The sequence below is a fragment of the Daphnia magna genome, linkage group LG2 (assembly GCF_020631705.1).
Source record: "Daphnia magna isolate NIES linkage group LG2, ASM2063170v1.1, whole genome shotgun sequence".
Classification (NCBI taxonomy): domain Eukaryota; kingdom Metazoa; phylum Arthropoda; class Branchiopoda; order Diplostraca; family Daphniidae; genus Daphnia; species Daphnia magna.
The window spans coordinates 12,317,574-12,337,657 of NC_059183.1; the positions used below are offsets into that span (position 1 = coordinate 12,317,574).

General features: G+C 40.5%; 3 protein-coding genes and 1 long non-coding RNA gene across 6 annotated transcripts; 2 read left to right on the top strand and 2 right to left on the bottom strand.

The window, feature by feature from the left end:
• The first annotated feature begins 61 nt into the window (after positions 1–61).
• LOC116917266 (tachykinin-like peptides receptor 99D) lies at positions 62–13,683 on the top strand. 3 transcript variants are annotated; one of them, XM_032922692.2, is made up of 10 exons: positions 62–81; positions 190–318; positions 388–467; positions 2,711–3,009; positions 3,085–3,260; positions 9,478–9,684; positions 9,916–10,066; positions 11,709–11,905; positions 12,619–12,761; positions 13,009–13,683. In XM_032922692.2, the coding sequence occupies exons 4-10, from the start codon at positions 2,743–2,745 to the stop codon at positions 13,170–13,172; spliced, it is 1,305 nt and encodes a 434-aa protein (XP_032778583.2). In that variant the 5' UTR covers positions 62–81; positions 190–318; positions 388–467; positions 2,711–2,742; the 3' UTR covers positions 13,173–13,683. The 3 variants fall into 3 exon arrangements, with proteins under 3 accessions (XP_032778583.2, XP_045024689.1, XP_045024688.1); XM_045168754.1 differs by lacking the exons at positions 12,619–12,761; positions 13,009–13,683 and adding an exon at positions 12,289–12,569; XM_045168753.1 differs by lacking the exons at positions 62–81; positions 190–318; positions 388–467 and adding an exon at positions 872–1,089.
• A 34-nt stretch (positions 13,684–13,717) lies between these two features.
• Positions 13,718–16,928, bottom strand: LOC116917252 (neurotrophin 1). Its single transcript, XM_032922670.2, has 2 exons — positions 16,795–16,928; positions 13,718–15,079 (listed from the first exon to the last, which is right to left on the bottom strand). The coding sequence occupies exon 2, from the start codon at positions 15,058–15,060 to the stop codon at positions 14,533–14,535; it is 528 nt and encodes a 175-aa protein (XP_032778561.2). The 5' UTR covers positions 15,061–15,079; positions 16,795–16,928; the 3' UTR covers positions 13,718–14,532.
• Positions 15,079–15,975, top strand: LOC123469633. The gene is made up of 2 exons (XR_006642903.1): positions 15,079–15,576; positions 15,688–15,975. It is a non-coding gene; the product is annotated as an uncharacterized LOC123469633 (long non-coding RNA).
• LOC123466313 (extensin-like) lies at positions 16,791–19,512 on the bottom strand. Its single transcript, XM_045169270.1, has 4 exons — positions 19,489–19,512; positions 18,858–19,085; positions 18,733–18,802; positions 16,791–17,467 (listed from the first exon to the last, which is right to left on the bottom strand). Exons 1-4 carry the CDS (start codon positions 19,510–19,512, stop codon positions 16,791–16,793), a joined length of 999 nt encoding a protein of 332 aa, XP_045025205.1.
• Positions 19,513–20,084: the final 572 nt, after the last annotated feature.

Consider the following 20,084-nt stretch of genomic DNA (forward strand, 5'->3'; position numbering starts at 1 on the left):
ATCAGTAAATAGAGTTCCTCTTCATCTTCTAATGCCATGCTTGAATACCAATTACGTTTCCTATTCACATGATCCCAGCAGGTGATACTGGTTTCTGTCTGGTTCCTTATTGGAACATTAGTTTGAATTTTCTACAAATTGCCATGAAGTTCAAATTGGCCTTACATTGTGTTCTTTTTTCTTTGTTAGGAAAGTTTAATGGCGGCAACTTTGAAACGTATAGAACCGTGAAGGTGGAGCAAGACTACAATAAGTAACGGTTCAAATGGTAAAAATTTTCCAGTCAGAAAAATTTCGTTCTGAGCCAAATATAGTATTGTAAGTTTAATACCAAAATTCTGTCCATTCCATCACTATTAGAGTTAGAACCATTGAAATATTTTTTAGGTTGACAAGTGCTTCGAGATAAGATGTACGCTGTTAATGGGAATGCGGTGCTGCTAGTTATAAATCGCCGTTTTCTGCAGGTAATTTTTTGTGTTACTTTTACTCTTAAACCAAAAAAATGCAATAGGGTTCTAGCCGAAACTCATTGTCACAATTATGACAGCCATTTTTCAGCTGTCGAAGCAGATTTCTTTTGTGTGCGCACGATTTGTTTGCCCCATCTCCTTTTCTGGAATCCCTTGAGATAGTCATCGACAACGGCACACAACTTGTGTCAAGTTGGACGACCAGGTGTTGAACAAAGCGCTCTAAGTGCTATTGATATGAAAGAAGGATTTCGCCCACTAGATTCCAATCTTAGCTGTCTAAGAACTAAAAGAGAGAGTGCCAAAAAGTCGAGAGGTTACGCCGTGTCACGGCGCAATCGCCATTCGTGGGACTAAAGGGGCGGGTTTCGTTTGGACGTGTGCTACATCATAGATACTCTTCGTTGCTGTCGCCCTCTCTCTTTAGTAGTTCCCAAGAAATGGTATGAACAGTTCCGATTCTTCCAATACAACTCCATATAGCGTTCTTCTTGCTCGGAGAAGGAATCGTTCGCGGTGCGTGATTTATAAATTTGTAGTCAAAGACTTTGTTCTCCATCAAAGAAGCTTGGGGAAGCGCCAAATTTGAATATAGCAGCCGCGGTCATCAATACCGGTATGATACAACGTATAGAGAAGTTTTGGAAAACCTTTGAATTATTGAAGGTTTAGACAATTTCAACGGGAAAGTTTACCTTTCTTGCTAGAAGTTTTTCTTTCAGTAAATTATCTCATAAAATACGAAACGTTATCCAAACAAAAAAGAACTGCCGTGCTTTCTCAGGATCTCTTCAAAATTTAAATTGGGGGAATATAAGTTATTCAAAGACAAGACATTTTTTTTTATGTTTGGCGGTGTCTGAGAACGTTTTAATGAGGCCGTTATTCGTTCATAGCTTCGTGACGTTCATAAATTCGTTAAAAGTTCGATCGTGATATAGACAAAGCCAATCAAATGACTTGATGCGTCTCTTAAGTTTACCTATTTATGCGTTCCTGGTGAAGCCAACCTTCCCTCTATTAAATGCTATGCAATAATAAACGCAGCTTCTTGTGCATTTTCTGTAGCATAATAAGGGAATCGTTTATATTTTGACTGATTGTAGCGTTTACAAATGTTTGGCCATTCATCCGATGGCAAAGAGTATTCGCAGAATTGCAATCCTAGAGAACGAATGAAATTCGTGCGTTTTGTGTAGTTGATGTAGTTCTTAGTAGTTTAGTTTTTTTTTTTTCAATGATTGAATCCGGAACGACAAGTTGCCAGACACATTTTTGTGATTTCTCAATACTGTTTAATTGCACTTCAATAGCGAATAATTTCACCATCCAACACGCATTTATGTGCGAAATTTATTTGTTGAAAGGCGTCTAGAGACGTTTGACAGTGAACGTTAACATACGTCATCGCCTCAATTTTTGCGTATTGTGAAGAATCGCACAAACGAATGAACGTCAGCTATTTTGCGCTGTAAATCCCTAAGAGGCAAACGCACGATGTACGCGCATGCACGTATATATAGACATCGTACTGGGCTCTCCCGAGAGCATTCGCCTTTTTTTTTTTTTTTTTTATATTGTAACTCAAATGCTTTGGAGTTAGGTTGCTATATACCAATTGTCTGCCTACCAAGACAAATAGCCTGTCAGCACAATTGTTAGTCTGCCCGGGTTGACGTCAAGCTAAAATTGTGTTACATCTCATGTTCGTAGTTTGGGGGCGCAACAGCAATTTCCTTGGCCGTTTTAAAGGACTTTTCTAATCGCGCTATAAACGCGTGTCACTAATGATAGTGTGAATAATGAACATATGTTTATCTTGTTTCTTAGTCTCTTGTTATTAGTCATGTTTGTTGTCAGTTTTGTAACTATAATGTCCGTATATCACTGGTTAAATTCCTTTAGGCGAAAACAAAAGTCCTTCCAGCTGATGGGGCTTGAATGGCGAAACGTTGTATTTTCCGTTATGAGGGGGGTACGAGAGTAGTATCTGAGCTGTCCTTAGCTTGCCTTCGGCTTTTGTTGGATCACTTCCGCCAATCCTTTCTATAGTGTCCGCTAGAGTTTGTCTTTATAACTAGCTTGAGATGTTCCGTGTCCTACTTTTCTTCTGATCGATATTTTCTTAACTCCTAAGTAATTAGCGCCGTTAGTCAAGAACTGACCAGATTGTTATTTTGAATATTTGAATATTTACGTCAAACAAATATTCCTTATTTTTGCTTGTTTATTTTTAGGAGTTCCTAGAACTTCAAGAAATTGGGGCCCGATGGCGCTAGAATGGAATGACAGGAACTTGACGGTGGTCGATTCCGACCTGATGTTCTTTGATCACAGCAACTACAACTGGAGCCATAACAACAGCATCTTGGAAGACGCTTCGCAAAATGACCAGTTCAACTTACCGTGGTGGAGAATCGTGCTTTGGACAATGCTCTTTGCCGTCATGGTCGTCATTAGCACTGGTGGCAATTTGATCGTCGTTTGGATCGTCCTGGCTGACCGGAGAATGCGCACGGTCACGAACTACTTCCTGGTAGTCAGTTTTTGAAAGCAAAGTCACCATTGTCGCCCTTTACTTATTCATACCATATTCCACACATTTTGACAGGTTAATTTGTCCATCGCTGATACCATGGTCTCCACGCTCAACGTCATCTTTAATTTCATCAGTATGGTCACCAACGATTGGCCCTTTGGCCGGATTTATTGCAAAATCTCGCAGTTCGTCGCCGTCATTTCCATTTGCGGAAGCGTCTTCACTCTCATGGCAATCTCCATCGAAAGGTAAGCCAATCTCATCTCTACAGCTCTTGTCGTTTTAGTTGCTGTTCAGCTAGTGTTAATTAGACTCAAATATGAACTGACAGAAAGCTGCTTGCGCTGTTGCTTTCTGTGCTACAGACTGCAAAACAGCTTCGTTCAGATGAGTTGAGGGTGCACGGAACGTTTTGCCAGTAAAAACAAAAAGGGCGCGGCGATGAAACGCGTTGATTTCTTTTTTTTTTAAGCGTCTGCCAAGTTAAGCCTGAATCATAATATTGGTCCACTTAGCCGCTTTGAATCCATCAGAACCTTTTTTCCGCGTTTGTGCTGCGCCATTGTAGGTCACACGGCTTGCGGTCTATGCAAAGTCAGTCCTGAATGAGACTCGTTTCAACTCTGACGCCCTGCTGTCTAAAGCCTTTCTTTTTTACTATGTTTTGTGGGCGGCTTTATGGCAAAGATTCAAGCTGCCAAGAGGCTGTGAAAAACTTCATTTTGTGGGAAGGTTTTTTTCCGGGTGCTATTTTCTTATTATTAAACGCGGCCGAACTCTATTCGCTTTATCGTTAAATGCGTATCGATCGTCGGTTAGAGAGAAGAATAGCTACAGGATTGGATTGCGACTTGCAATAGTTACCACGCCCTCGCCGTGTCTTGTATTCAGCGTTTCGTTATTCCGTGAAAGCTTATGTAGTATACGCAAGGATTTCTGCAATGAATGGATTGCTGAGTCTGCTCATCTTGTGGGTAAACGGATGCTTTCAAAATGCTGTTTGTTTGTGATAAACGGCATACCAAAACACAAAACAAAAAAATTAAGCAAACCACGTCATTGGGTGGGGGAGAGTGGGAAACAAAAAGATGCATTGACTGAAAACGACTGGTGGGGTCAATCTATTGGCTGTGTGATCCGTGCTGCAAAAACCCATAGTTGGCGTCTTCCCGTTGTCGGCTACCAATCGCTTGGCTGGTTTGATTGATCAAAAAGGGAACGTCACGCCAATGTGTTCACTCACGGCTGAGCGAATCCGCCAGATATATTGCTGCAACGAGCAATCGAAAACTAAAGGAATCTATCAACGAAAAAATTCGTCGAATGAAATCAATACTCTCAATAATAGTTACGTTTATTGACACCTTTATTCTCTTGAAGTATTACCCGCATTTTGAAACAGCTTAATTTCTGCTTCCACGCAGTTTTTTTCCCCCAATTTCGTTAGTTTAAAATGAAGCGAGGATATTACTTTTATCCCTTCAAATATTGGTGGGTTTTTTATTTTTAACCACTTAAAATATTCAGAATGTATCCGAATAAATTTACAAGTAAATTTTGTTTGCTGAAGGGCTCCCGTTTTTTTTTTGTGGCGCCCGTCAATCAAATCGCTACACGTTTCAATTCGCTGCGTGAGCTTCTGTAATCGAATTGTTGAGTTTTGCCTGGCGGTACACGGTCAAATCGTGGCTGTGGAATCAATATTGAATCCGTCGAGTTGGCAACACATAGTTGTACGGCTACTACAAGTAAACCGGTTTCCAAATGTTTAGTTATTTCTGAATATTTTTCCTTTGCAAGTTTTGGATCCAACGCTTTGAAAGAAAAACAAATCTAACCTCCGTATTTTCTTGTCAAAGAAAACCAACAATTTGATTCGTGTTTTCATTTGGATCTACCACATGTTTTTCAACCACAAACTCTTAACGGGATACGTTTGGTTCTTGATAGTTACAACGCTGCAAACGTTGGCAACAGGACCTAATCTCACAGCTAGGGAAAAATGGAAACATTTTCAAGCTTGTTCTCTCCTTTTTCAGCTGTTTTAGTTCTGTTTATCGATAAGTATACGTCTTTTGCGCTACATCGAATTCCATGTTTTTTGTTTTTTTTTTTTAAGTTTCGTTTTGTTTTCATTCTGGATCAATTTCTTGTCAAAAATTTAACTTCCAAATTGCGTCGTGTTTTGTTTGTTTTACTAGGTTTTTTTTTGTGACGTTCTAGCTAGTCTGCGTCATCGCGCAATTGCGTTACCACATAGTTTCCTTAACACCAATTGATTTGTCTCGGGGCGTATCAAATAGTCCGTATACTTTTATTCATTTACTATCTGAATGTCAAAGAATGATGCTGACTTTTGGCATTCGCCAATGGCCTATGCGGTTTTTGCGTGGGAAAAAGAGACGTTTGCCAATGGAACTTCACCTCAACTATCCGTAAAGCTAAAGTTTTTTTTGGTACGTCAAAGACAGAAAAAAAATGAGAAAAATTCACAGTTTTTTGCTACCATCTTTCTAACTGATAGAGCTGCAGATTCTTTTATTCATGCCCCGGAGAAACCCGAAACGTACATCAACAGCCAATTTAATCCGCACAACATCTTTTCACCGATATACTGTATGTTGATAGTGAACAGAAAAGAGTTTTGTTTCTTTATTTAAAAAATAGCCGGGAAAGAAAAAAACAAAACAAAAAAGAAAAATGTTTTTGCTATTCTCCACTCTACACCCCTATTTTCAAATGTAATCGAGAATGTTTTCCCGCTCGCTCGTCTGGTGGGTTTGTTCTTCAAACTTGCACTCGTTTTCTGAAAGGAGGCAATAGCTAATTGTATGTCTGCAAGCGACTTTATAAGAGACGACGCTTCGTTATTTTCCTTTTTCTCTTGTACGCAGTGTTCCACATTTTCCTTTTCGGAAATTCAATTGAATAAATGCCAAATAGAAAAATGTGGGTAAGGCCTTGCGTGTTGAAAAAAAAAAAACATTTGGGAGAAGACAGTATAAATTTCTTTTGATGTATACTGCCAGGGCAAATATCGTGTTGCTGGGAAAGCCATCAGCTTCTGTCACTGTAACTTATACACACATCTAACGAACGAAGGGGTAGGTTTTCTATTTTTTTCTTTAGTGTCAACGTTCAAAAACGCGTCACGTGCCACTAAAAGAGAATAAAAACATGAAGTAAAAAATAAATACGGCTGTTGGGTTGGACAGTATGATTTACACTTGTAGATTATGCGCTGTAGTGCCGTGCACATCTGGGAACAAGTTTGCTCTCCAGGTATTTTGTTGTTGTTTCACTTTGAAAGCGTGACGATGGGTAGCCCATTTCCTGCGAAGAATTTCAACATCGCCAATCGGAAGGAATTCATTCTGCTGTACGGTTTCTTAACAACAAAAAACAAGAGTAGTTTTCGGTACAATCAGACGCATTTATCGCGAAGCCTTAACATACGAAAGCGACTGGGATTTTCCGTGGTATATTGCTGATCTATTTCGTTTTATAGATGTGGGCTATATGGCCATTGGTGCATAGTCTTCTGCAGAATTTTAGAGGCAAACTTTTTAGCCTTTAGTTGAATATAACAAGCACCTATGTAGCTTGCCTTATATCCCTAAGGTAGTAATAAAATCAGATCGTATTCGCTCGGGGAGAAATCGTGTCTAGTGTTATCGCTAGTTAAACGCCCTACAATCTACGCTTATGCGCCCGTCGCAGTAAATAAACGGCTGTGCCATTCGGCACATCCAGACAGCTAGATTGCGTGATAAAAGTATTTTTTTAACGTCTGTTGAAAAATAAAAGGGGGGGGAGAAAGAAAACTTTTATTTTTCTATTTTTTTTTTTTTTTTTTTTTCACTTTAAAAAAAGTTTGTGGAAGAGTCGTGTTCAATAGACTCACAGACGCGGACCCAATTCAATCGCAACTATAGTCAAGATAGAAGATCCATCATGTTCTTTTTGTCCCTTTGCAAAGTTCGAGACGCAGACTATGAAGCATTCAAACAGCATTTTTTTTTCTTGTAGTGTAAAAGCCACTATGAAGGGGAGCCATTACTTATTCGCATTATCAAAACATATCAACCCATCCAGTTGGGGAAAACAAACGTTGTAGACTGTAATGAAAAGCGACAGAGTCGAATTCCCGAACTTCTTGTTCAACTTGTTGAACGTAGGAAACTGAACGTTTTTTTGTTGTTGTGTCTCGCTTTTGAAAATTTTTCGAGCCTTCATTTTTAATGAGGATCCAGGAATTATGCAATTCAAGACTAGTCGAAAAACGTATGAATCACTGCGAGTAGTTTGAAACTGCCCTCCTTACAACAAGTTTAATAGCGAGCTGAATTGCTTCTGCATATCATTACGAGTTTGTTACCGTAGCGTCGCAAATTTAAAGAAAACAAAGGCGAATTTACATTCACCCCAAATCTCTTTTTATCCTTTATACCGAAAAAAAGAAAAAAAAATAAAGTAAAATGGCAGAGCGTCTTTTGTTTTTGTTTTTACGACCGAGCTCGATTCCGTGCGGGGGACTCCTTATGCAGGTCGCAATGATACAGTCATAATCTTTTATGGCGAGCCGGTAAATAATACTTGGCAACCTTTATCCGACCGTTTGACGATACACAATTACGGACCAACAAGCTTATTTTCTTTGTGTCCCGAATGCAAATCAAAAGCCAGGAGATACCCAGTTTAGTATACGAAGTCTTATAGTTCATTTGCTAGGGATTGTCTGAGACTTTTTTTCTTTCTTTCCGCGACAGACTAAAACTCGATCCTTGTTGGAGGATTAGTGTTCTTGAAAAAAGTAAAAAAAAATTGACAATGTAAAACTAATAACAAAACCTTCATCATCTTGTCTGTAAAGGTTGCCAGTTGATTACGGGCATGTATTGTGGGGCGTTCTTGGATTAGCAAGCAATTACGCATGTGTTTTGCCAACATCAGCCAACAAGCTGATATTGCCAGGGACGCTTTAAAAAATAAACTGGAACATTATTACGTGGCAATAGTGTGCCACGTTTCTTGAAACTAATATGCGACATTGCAGTTGCAGTAACTGTGAAAAGACGTCCAACAAGGTTCAGGTTGTGATCCACATTTTCCTGTACGGATAACATCTCGGGGCACATGGCGGCAAAACTCTTCACCCTTTCGCCTAGATCCAAGTTGTAGTTTTCGTTTTTCAGATAGTTATCGAGCATGAAAGTAAAACCTGCGATCTTTTTAAGAAGTTGAGATGATGAGGTAACACGAGTTTTAATCATTTTTGGTACAGACATGATACGTTACGACGAAGAAGTTTAACGAACTACGCAGGTGCATAAAACTTTTCGTCAGGTGTCGCGTTCCACCTTTCATGGCCAAAAAGATGAAACGCATCAGCGTCGTGCGCCTTCAACGAATAATTAGACACCCAGGCTCTAGCTGAAAATGAGTGGATTAATGAGGGATACACACACCGTATACGAAGATTGTGATGTATGTTTTCCGTAATTATGTGTTTTACATCACGTAGCGAGATGAAGAGAGACCAACACCCGCTTTCGTAACGTTGATGCGATTCGTCTTTGCATGATGGACTTTGAGAATTTAAATGAATTTGCATATCGTAGAATATGGATGCACGCGATTAGACGTAAAGTAAATATATCCTATACACACCGGACGAAATACGCATCGAAAATTTGACGGCTTTTGTACAATCCAATCGGTTTCCCGAAATCTATTTTCAGTGGGCGTTCTATTCTTTAAATTCAATTGCCACGCCTAGCTCGTAGAAATCTTTTGATAACGTGGAGATTGCATACACGCGTTGTATTTTCAATATTCAATTTACGGAATGGAAAATTATGCGTCAATTCGATCTGCACTTGGCGTGTGATTCCAAGCTACGAGACGCGAGTCCATTGAAAACCTTAAATTTCGTTAGTGTTTCTCATTTTATTTTTCTCCTTTACGTTTTTCTTCCTTCCGCACGACCACGATCGCATCGTGCGGCACACGATGAATAAATTTGTATGGACCGAGTTAGTGGGGTGTCACTACACAAGTTATTTGTATGCGCCAGCATTTATTGTTATCCCCCAAACGAATTTCTTTGTATCAACTACGTTATTTTATCACTCCGACAGACCCCGAAATAGATAAAATCCAGTGATACTTTTAAATCAACTATACATACCGAATTGCAGTTGTAATCCATGAGAATACATTGAACACTCCAGATGGCTCCCTTGTTGGAAATAAATCTCGAAAACGTATAGCTATTGACAGCGATGACAAACAGCACTTGAAAAAAGCAACATGCGGAATTGAGTAGGTGCTTTAATCAAACACAACCAATGCACACGCACATAGCCCCTCTAAAAAAATGATTTAATGTCGTATATCATAAGAAAACCAATCGATATCGATCATTACATTTTGTTTTTTTTCTTATTCGTATTTTTAAAACAGATATTTGGCTATAATGTACCCCTTACGGCGACGGATGGGCAAGATGACGACCATCGGCATCGCTTTGAGCATCTGGATGGCCAGCTTACTAATATCCACTCCGCACGTGTTGTATTCCACCACCATTACGTACAATGAATCCGGACGTACGGCTTGTTACCTCGCCTGGCCTGATGGTCCCACCTTCGAGAGTTACCAAGAATACATGTAAGTCTTACAAATTCTTCGGTAATTACTTGGCCGTTGGCCCTATCATGCCTTCGTATCCAGTCACATTACGTATTCTAGATTAATTCGATTTCGCCATGTTTGCTGCTTAGTTCTTTGTGCGTAATGTACAAGAGAGTCGTCTTTAGTCAAACGCCACCGTTTTCACATGATGCAAAGATGTCTTGATTCCTCGCTTGATCTTCTTATCACGTACCACTTTGTGTACAGATACAACGTGATGTTGACTATCCTCACGTACTTTTTGCCCATTTGCGCTATGGGCTACGCCTACTTCCAGGTCGGAGTGGAACTGTGGGGCAGCCAAGGCATTGGGGAATGCACGGATCATCAAATGGAAAATGTCAGATCAAAACGACGGGCACGTATTTTTTTATTTTATTTTGTTTATTTAGGTAAATAATTATTCTCTTTGCGCTTGTTCTCCGGATATCCTTATCCAGCTACCTGAAAATTGATGGTGCAGACAACTAAACAGGGTGTGGCCGCATTGGTATCGCAGGAAGGGACTTTTACACTTGTTTGGGCGGAATAGCCAGATCCGAAATGGAACTATAGAAAAGAGGAAATGACGATAGCGGTAGTAGCGGGGATTGTTTCGGTTGTTTTCTTATTGAGACGAAGGCCAAGTTTGTGTCGATTCTGATTAAAAACTAGCAATCCATAAGAGAATGCTCGTTGGGAACTGAGGTATAATTGCGTGTATCATCACTCATTCCGCGAGACTTTCTCTAGGGTATGCACAATGCCACAAAAGGCTGTTTTCTTCGACTGTGCACAGTTCCATCGGTCTACTGCACAGCGTGAACTAATCACAAAACAGGCTCAACCATTGGCTTATCATTTACGGCATTAGTAAAAAGCCAACCATTTTTTGTTTTGTTTTTTAACATTCTTCTTCAAATTATTTTTGTGTTTTCACACTTGGAAAATGTGGATATTGTTACGCCGTTGCGTGCATCATCATCAAGCCCATGCTCAAAAAGAGAATTTAATTATCGCTCGTCTTTCTTTTCTTTAATTACTCGAAGGAGTACTGTCTGCAGTTTTATTTCAACACATTTTTGGGGAGATCTAATTCCGTTAGTTTGTATACTCTAATGAGCCTTGCAGTTCCCCCGTAACGCTAAGATAAACACTTACGCCTTAATTTTTCCTGTCGGTGGCTAGGGACGGGCCGAGTTTTGTTCATGAAACAAGGAGACAATGTTTTGTAACAATGTTTTTCTTATTCTTGAATGTACTCTCTGTCCCGTTGTTATTTGATCGAGTGTTTTCTCCTTTTTTCATTCGTACCCTAAAGCCTCGCTCCATCATTAACAACGATCACGTGTATTATGAATAGTCCTTTTTACAACTTAGCTTTCTTCATTTGCATAAGATCCAGTATTCCGTGTCGTCCGTATTTTATGGTATTGAATTTCTTAATGCGAGCAATCGGGAAATGACATTGAAAGCTTTTTCTTATTTTGTATGCTGAGCTACTTCCGTTTCTCTCTTCTTTTTTTTTTCAAGCTTTTGAAAAGCTAAGAGGATCTCAGCGGATATGTGCCAGCTAACAAATGACGCAGATTTTTTTTTTCGATATCTCGGGAAGTTATTCTTGGTAGATTGAATGCATAGCCACGGTCTGTGTAGCTTAGGCACTGGGATGTACGCCCCCTCCGTTCTTGCCTCATAGGACAATGATGTCAACGAGGATGTTGCCCTACGTAGGCAGCGGAGATTCGGATCGTTTGTGCGCCAAAAAACTATTTTCCATAAGCTAGTAGAAAGCAGGTATTAAAAGTACACTGAATAGTTTTATTTTGTTGTCAAAATTGGGTGCCAGCGTTGGTCCTGGATTACGTGCCATCACAAGGGCGACTCTATAGGAAATGTCAGATTAGGTCTATCGGGGCAAAGAGGGTAGGGTGACTCCATTCTCAAAGTTTAATTATTGATACATGTCTAGTATGACAAATGAAAAGCCGATGAATAATTTTCATTGCTCATTTGCATAGGTTGTCAAAATGATGATCGTAGTCGTGACTATCTTCGCCATATGCTGGCTACCGTATCACGTTTACTTCATCGTGTCGTGGCTGTTTCAAGAGATCAACCAATGGTCGCACATTCAGGAGATTTACCTTGGAACGTACTGGCTGGCCATGTCCAATTCAATGTACAATCCCATTATCTACTGCTGGATGAACTCGAGGTATTGTGCCACAATATTAATACTAACGCACACGACGTGTTTTAGCCGTTTTGAAAATATAAGAATCGCAATATGCTGATAGTTAACCATCAATTGGTGCGTGACGTGCGCACGCTCTTCGTTGAACATTCGGAATGATTACAACGTTGACCGATGGCTAAAGACGACATTCTGTGGGGTTGACATATTGCAGCGCTTTGAAGTGAAACTCGTAATTAACTTGAAAAGATAAAGCTAAACATGCACAAGGGATATCTGTGTGGCCATAACATTATGAAAGTAGATTAAGCAGAAGTTTCGCTTTTCTCTCGTTTCTCCTTTTAAATGTACGATTTAAAAAGCTTACTAGCAATTTTTTGATCTATTATGGGCTTTGTTGCTAGGCTGGAAATCCCGTCCAGAGCCGTAAGACATTTTGATGGGAATTTACTTTCGTTTCCTGGGCATGTGTCCCATGCATTCGGACAACAATACAGAACTTTCTTTTATCGTTGACGAAAACATGTTGAAGGAGAAAACGAATGCCGTGGTTAGAAAAAAAAAAGTAACTGAAAATAGTGGCGGCCATTGTGCCACCGGGCGGCATGTGTAACAGACAGCTTGTTTATTTTTGCTATTGAATTTCTGGAAAATAAATAAAAAGGTTGAAGAGAAAGAAAAATGAGTGGAACAGACATCTCCCATGTGTTTAATCTTCCAACTTTCACGATGAGGTTCCGCAAGGGTTTCCGGCGAGTGTTCTACTTTTGGTTCCGCTGCTGCAAACGCGCCGACGATAACTTCCCGCGTAACGGAGCCAACGCGCACTGGAACAGCTGTCCCGGATCACCAGATCATGCTCGAAGCGGGCGTAATGGTATGTTATAAAAATAATAACAAATAAATGAAAGGCAAACAAGCAAGGCCCACATTCCCGCACTTACGCGCAGACAAAGATGTGAGCATACCGGCCGTGACTCGTGGGAACACGGAAGCACATTTATTACTAGCTATTTACACTTCTCCGTTATGGTTCCAAGTTACTGCATTCCGAGTGTCGACAACTGAAAAAAAAAAATCACCTGTTTTAAATGAGAGTTCTAATTTGAATTGTCTCTGTACAGGAGGAACGAGCATAACGATGATGCCATTGCATCATTTGAACCCAGCGACTGCGCGCTATGATCGAAACCGCCAGCTGATCAACCAGCAGCGCCCTAAAGTGACCCAAAGTACCATTGGAGCCGTCCAAGCACGATCGCAGAGGGAAGAAGATATCTTTGCATAGAAAAGGTACAAATTTAGGCCAGAGAATGAAAATCGGATATTTTGTTTTTGTTTTGTTGTAAACGAAAAATTAAAGCCAGGACCAACCCGAAAGAGACACGTCAGAAATAATCGTGATTCTGTAACATCCTATTACGTAAGACAAAAACAAAAACAAAAACAAGTTGCTTTGGCGTGCGTACTAAATCTGGCTGGGAAAGAAGCAATGAAGCAAGCGTTTATTGCTGTTCATGGTTTCTTTAGTATTTGTTTATTTATTTTCAATTGTCGAATGTTATTCTCGTTCTGACATCACGTCCTCAATCGCACGATATCTGTGTATATATTTGTGTATATCGTTCTTGTTTACCTCCCTTCGGGACATCACGAAGCAATTATTATCTATTACCGTTCGTGAATTGGGTGTTGGATATCCGGTATCTCATGTACATAACCCATTTTTTTTTCTTTATGCTATTCAATCATCAAATAGAAAGTGGAACAAACCGTTTAGCACGTATTTCTATTTTTTTTTAAAGGGGAGGGGGGAGAAAAAAGAATTTAATCGATTGGAAAATAATGAGGTGTATATTTTAAATCGAACGGATAAAATAGATGCAAATCGGTTCATCATATAGATGTTGAATGTTATTTTTGGGGTGAGTGTTAGTGTCACGAGGATATATGTACAGCGTATAATAATTATTCAAATTTTTTGCTGTCTAACATGTTAAGTAGAGAGCACAAAAGAAAAAAAAATGCAATCCTTTTTGTTGCGTAATATCAATTCCAAAATGATAGATTCAAATCTTGGGAGCGACATCGCTCTCTGAATTTGCGAAAAAAAAAAAAAAAACAAAAAAACTGAATAGCCGAGAGGTAAAAAGCAATTGGTGCGAAATCGAAATCCAATTCAATCAAAAATCTTTTCTTTCTCTCCCTCCCCCCCTTTTTTGCATATATATTTTTAAAATATTATTTTGACGTTGACAATGTTTCAGTGTCGAAAAAATTTCCATGCGATGTGATGTATATAAAATCGAACAAATGACTTGGGGCGATTGGAAATAGATTCAGTATGCGATACATCTACGCAGGAAATAACACGATACCAAAATAATGAATAATCAATGATATAACTGTGCACAAAAAATTCGAATATCCTTTTCAAATATCAGCAATGTGAGAAAGAGTCGATGTATTTTGTTAGTATGGTGAAGACAAATAAATGTTGATTTTATTATTTATATCATAGAAGCTGGACGGCTATCACAGTCAAAGACAGAATCTTTTGGGGGAAAAAAAGGCATTTAAAATGTAAAACAAAGAAGAATTTGAATAAAGAATTGCGCCGCTGAAAAAAAAAATCAAAACAAAAAAAGCTAAGGTCGGCGATTAGCAACCGAATTACGGCGGTTTGATTTGCTCGGTGTTTGCGATCTTTTGTCAACTTCAACGTGACAAACACAGCTAGTTGGGAAGCGAAAGATGGCCATTGAAGGACACTGGCCTGCTTGTCTTTTGTCCTGGTCCAACGAGATGAGGGGCTGGTAGCTGTAGCGCTGGACGCAGCGAGATTTGCGGCCACAGTCGGTGAAAACTTTGCAAACATCATCGACCCTGCGACAGACATCAATGGCCACCCGCTGAGGGAATTCCGGTGTTTGGATGATAATCCGCCAACGACCCAGACGATCCTGTGCCACATGCGGCTGGATGAAACGAAGTTCTGATTCACAAGCAGATTCCTTCCGGTATGCTGACCATGACCAAGGCAATAGATTTTTGCCGGTGCTGTTTCCTTCTTGTCCAGGACCTACGCCAGCAGGTTGATGGCTGTCTCCTAAAGCCTCGTAATCTTCGGGAACTTCAGCATACATGAGGTTCACTTGGTCGTGGCATCTATGCATCGTGTCGTCAACAACACTCCTAACACGTCATCAAAGAGATTAATCAAAAGGGAATGTGTTTACTAGATTGCAAGTATTCAATGGGGATCAATCAATTTATACGTTTCGTTCGATCTTTCCACTCGAACTCATCGGAAAGTCGGTCACCATGTAATCACTGTCGTCTGCTGTTAATTGAAAAGGGCAGCCAATCAGACGAAAAATAGCGTCACCCAAGAGTTGGTCACATCCTCCTAATCACATTACGGCTAACTCAAGATGAAGGATACTGACGCTATTTGTCGTGTCATTAATTACTCAGACGATTGAAAGAGATGAAAAATAAAATGCTCGCCAACGGTGCAATTTCGATGACATTTAAAACTCGTCAATCATCCACTCAATTTTGTTGGCGACAGCATTTACAGCGATGCCATTGAAATATGAATAAGCGAAATTTCGTTTTCTTTGATTCCTGATTTTTTTGTAGTCTGCTGTAAGCGATAGCATGGCGGAGTCGACGGCAAACAACTCTCGGTGATTATTATTTTTTTGTTGAAAACTAGTTTAGTTAGACGAATCAGCCGTTATGATTCCTTTTCAAATAAAAATAAAGAAAAAAAATGCTTATTCTACTACGTTCTCTAGGAATCCAGTCAATGCAAAACATCTATTCTATTCTTGATCGTCTAATTTGGTCGAGTGCTTTCAAGTGGCTGTAGCAAGTGGGGGAGCTAGATAAATTTCGACAGCATGCTTCAATGGCTGCCACCTACTTCGTCAAGGCCATTGGATCCTAGCAGACAGTCATCTCATCAAATCTACCTAAAGTCAGTTCATTGTTGAGTTCACTAGCTCGCAGTAATGAGCGAGAAGAATACGATTCCATTTTCGTGAACAAACTAGTGGAAAAGATATGGAACAGTAAAACTTAGTGTCTCTCAGAAACAACTTCATTGTTTTAAACCATGCAATTTGAACGTTGGAGACCAAACTTCTAGACAACGTAAAACGTGCCGTGCGGTTCTCCATCATGACCGGTAGGGTAAGTGAACAATGACACACCTTTTCCTTTAGTGCTCAACTTATTCTCGTTTTGGCTGTTGCGTAATATTTGTGATCTTGCACTTTTTGTTTTTTGATCTATTGAGCAAACTTTTTTGTTTGTTTTCTGCCATTTTGTTGAGAGCGCGCCATCTTTCGACTTTCTTTTGTCTAAAGGGTTTGGGTTTCGGTATTGTTACGACCTATATCGATTGACTTTAAGACCCCCCGTTGGGAGATTAAAAATCCCTTATAACTCCATGCGTCTACCTCAGCATAAAAGATGCCCTTTCGTTCGATCCCCACTCCGCACTGTTATTGACACTGGCAAAAAGCTTAAGCATGTATTAGTCTACGTATAAGATGTCCCTGCGACGCTTGGGGCCATCTGCGTACACGTTTTTTTTTATTGTTATGTGATATAACTCTAACTATAGTTCGTCAGCTACCTCACAGACCTCGTAGCTATATAATTCGGTTGCTGACTGACGGCAATTGTTGACCGAGCTCTGTGGCGTCGGATTTCCCAGTTCTCAGCTCGTGTTGACACTTATTGACACTCACTGCCTTTTGCCTGCCCCAATGGGGCCCTTTTTTTTCTCTCTCTCTATCTCTCCTATTTTTTTGATATATTTTTATCTGGAATTGTTGGAGTAGTAGTGACACTCAAACTGCTCCTTCTTTTTTTATTTATTTATAGTATTGCCTTACCTTGGGTATTTGTCCGAAGTGGCACAGAAACCGAGATCGTTACCAGCTCCGCAGTCGATCACGTTTTCACTGTGACTAGAGGCACTGGCCGCGCTATCGCGATGGATTGTGCTAATCGTCTTTCCTTGACGCAAGAAATGACGCTGTTGATGATGTTGGTGCTGAAGAGTGTTACTCGATAGAGCAAACTGGGCAGGCAAAAGAACTGGCGGTGTCGGCTGACTCGCTGCAATTTGCTGCGCCGGAGGTGGACCTGGTAAACTGGGAATGATAATGGGTTGTTGAGAGGCTTTTGGAGCCTGTTGTTGTTGTTGTTGAGGCGGTTGTTGTTGCTTCTGAGGTGGCGGCTGTTGTTGTTGTTGAAAAGGTTGTTGAATCTGAGTTGGATGCGGCTGCAGGGGAATGTTACCAATCGGAAGAATGTTGGGCACCAGGTTGTTGTTGCTATTGAACGGCTGCGGAGGCTGGAAAACGATGGACGGTGTAAAGCCACTAGCGACTGGAGTTAATTGCGGTTGCTGCTGGGCCGGCAAGGCTTGAAAAATCTGATCGCTAGGCTGTGAAATTTGATGCGGTTGCTGTGGCGGCCCTGCGAACTGGCCAGCATGTTGTTGTTGAACGAACGGCGTTCCAATCGGCTGCGGCTGTGCAAATTGCTGCTGTAGCGGAGCACCTGTTTGTTTTTTTTCGTCGTTAACAAAAACCGAAATTAACAAGGTGGACACATTTTTTGAGAAAGCGAAGAGTGTCATTCGCTTTATTTCTAGAAACGATTTTTGTTGGAAAGTCTCGCCATTGCCACGTGTGTGTACACACACACACAACAAAAACCTTTAATTGAACAAAAATCGTTGAAAGACGTTGACTTTCTTCCTTTAAATTATTTTTTTTTTAAAGCAAAAGTTTCCGTTTTGCGTCTTTAAACTCATTGTTGCGCTTAAGAGCTGCGATGTTACAGTCTAGAAAATGCTCAACCCCTCGTAATTATGGCATCCCTGGGAGAGAACAGACACTCGTCAGTTGGTGATTTACTTCCATTTTCTCTTTCCCATCTCTCCGTTTTCTGTGTTGCTTTTTTTTTTGAAAAAATAAAAAATAAAATAATTGATGGGATGAAGGGAAAGAAAATTGAGTTGCGTATCATTTTGAGCTTTAATAACAGTGATATTACACGGTTTGAACAGCCAATATCGCACCCCTTCCCTCTTTGAAAAAAAAACAAACTTTCACGTTGATCAATCGATCCATGAAAATGACTTTCTTTCGGCGGTCATACTAGATTATTAGACGCGCTCTGGCGTTGATTGAACCCTGTAGGCTATATAGCTTCCTACGTTTAAAAAATGATCAGCTTTCGCACTAGAATTTCTTTTTTTTTTTTAATGCCACATCTAGAAGCTAACGTATTCCATCTCTCGATCGACCCGATTTTTTATTTTTCCACATTTTTTTTTTATTCAGTCGTAATCTTTGCCCGTGTAATGGAATGCCGACGAAGCGTGTTGCATTCCTCATCTTGTTTTTTTTTTATTTTTTAAGAATAGAAGGCCTACATCATGAACTTCATCTCGTTCTCGAAAGCCCGAACAGATTGAAAACACGAAATTCGTGTAAAAAAAAATGTAATCTTAATTTTTGAAGGTGTTTGTGTGTGTCTTCTCGTTGGAAATAAGAAAAGAAAGAAATTGTTTGACATGTCAGGGAACTTTGCTTTCATGACTGGATCTCTGTGTCTATATGCGTCGTATTGAGGTCAAACTGGGCCGTTTTCTCCTCAATGCCGTCATTTTTGACTGTTTCTTCCTGGATCCGGATGCCGTAGGGCACCGTGTCATCTCTCATTCGTCTTATACAAGCCACCGATTTCTTGTGTTTCTTTTTACCTTATTCGGTTATTCTGTTTAATATTTCAAAAGACGAAAGAAAAGGGGTGTTTACCTTGTGCGTTTGGAACGAAAGCGTTGAAAGGCTGGCCTGGTGGTGGCTGTTGGAAGACCGGTGGTGGCACCTGGAGAAAATGATTGGGTCCAGCGCCGAACCGGTGAAAGTTGTCCACCACCTACGAGGCTAAATTGCGGATTTGACGAAAAGGCGGGAGAAGGTGGCGGAGGTGGCGGCACCTGATTTTGTGGCTGCCTTTGCTGGCGGAAAAGGTTTGACAGCGAAAATGGATTGTTGAGTCCGCCAAACAAATTTGGAAAGCGCAGGCCCCCGCCTGTTTGTTCCTGGCATTGGCTGCCGTCCAACAGGATGAGTCCGACGGCCACGTAGAACAGCAGCACCGACGCAATCTGCACGTAACATAAAAAAAAAAAGTACACGCACGCGATGAGAATTATAGGCCGGAGGCAGACGTGAAAGCGGTTCAGACAGCATAACCTCGTTTAAAAATTATGCATCTAGGTGATTGTTTAGCCTATTTGGCAACGCTTCCTCTTCATTTCTGTTCCATTTTTTATTTCTCGTTTACTACTTTATCTACACGCATTTATTCCCGCGCCGCAAATAATGAATTTGGGAAATTTGAAAGAAAAATGCGGAACGTGCGGAGGCGCTTTCGCAAAGTCGATGAACTCTCGATTGATTTTCTCTTTCGCTACGATTTGAAAATTTTCAAACTTTTAAATCGTTTTTTTTTTCTTTTTCTTCTTCTGCGTAGGGAAATATGTGAGACTGTTGTCGGTTGAAACTTACCGTGAAGTTGCTCTTTGCGTGCATTATTTGATACGATGCGCCAAATCCAGTTTTCCAGTAGTCCTTTCTGTTTTGTCGATGGATCGCCGTATAATACGCAAGTTCAGGCAAGCGAAACTGCAATCTAAAAAACAAAAAACCGGACGAGCGAGAAGGTCACAATTTATTTGATTATATTTCGCGCGATGCACAACTCTCCGCCGCCACTGAAACAACGAGTTTGAACGAGCGCGTTACGGCGGGCCTTCTAGTCACGCGAAACAAGGAGAAAAGAGCTAACACAGACAGACACGGGACGCACACACACACACATGCAACGGCCTTAAGGGACTCGTATCGGAGCTACTCAATTGTTGAGGAGAATAATCTTTTTTTTTTTTTTTTTCTTTTGTTTTGAGATTGACAAGAGTATCGACTACTTGAGGGAAACTGGGATGAAAATAAAGTGCTTTTTGAGCGGATATCCGAGGATGAAAGCGGATGTCACGTCGTCAAGCGCTGACAGCGACAAATCCCGATGGTGTTTCGTCCGCAACTGAGCACACCAAGGACGCAAGGCCGTTTTGGGAATGGAGAGAGAGGGGAGGGAAGACACA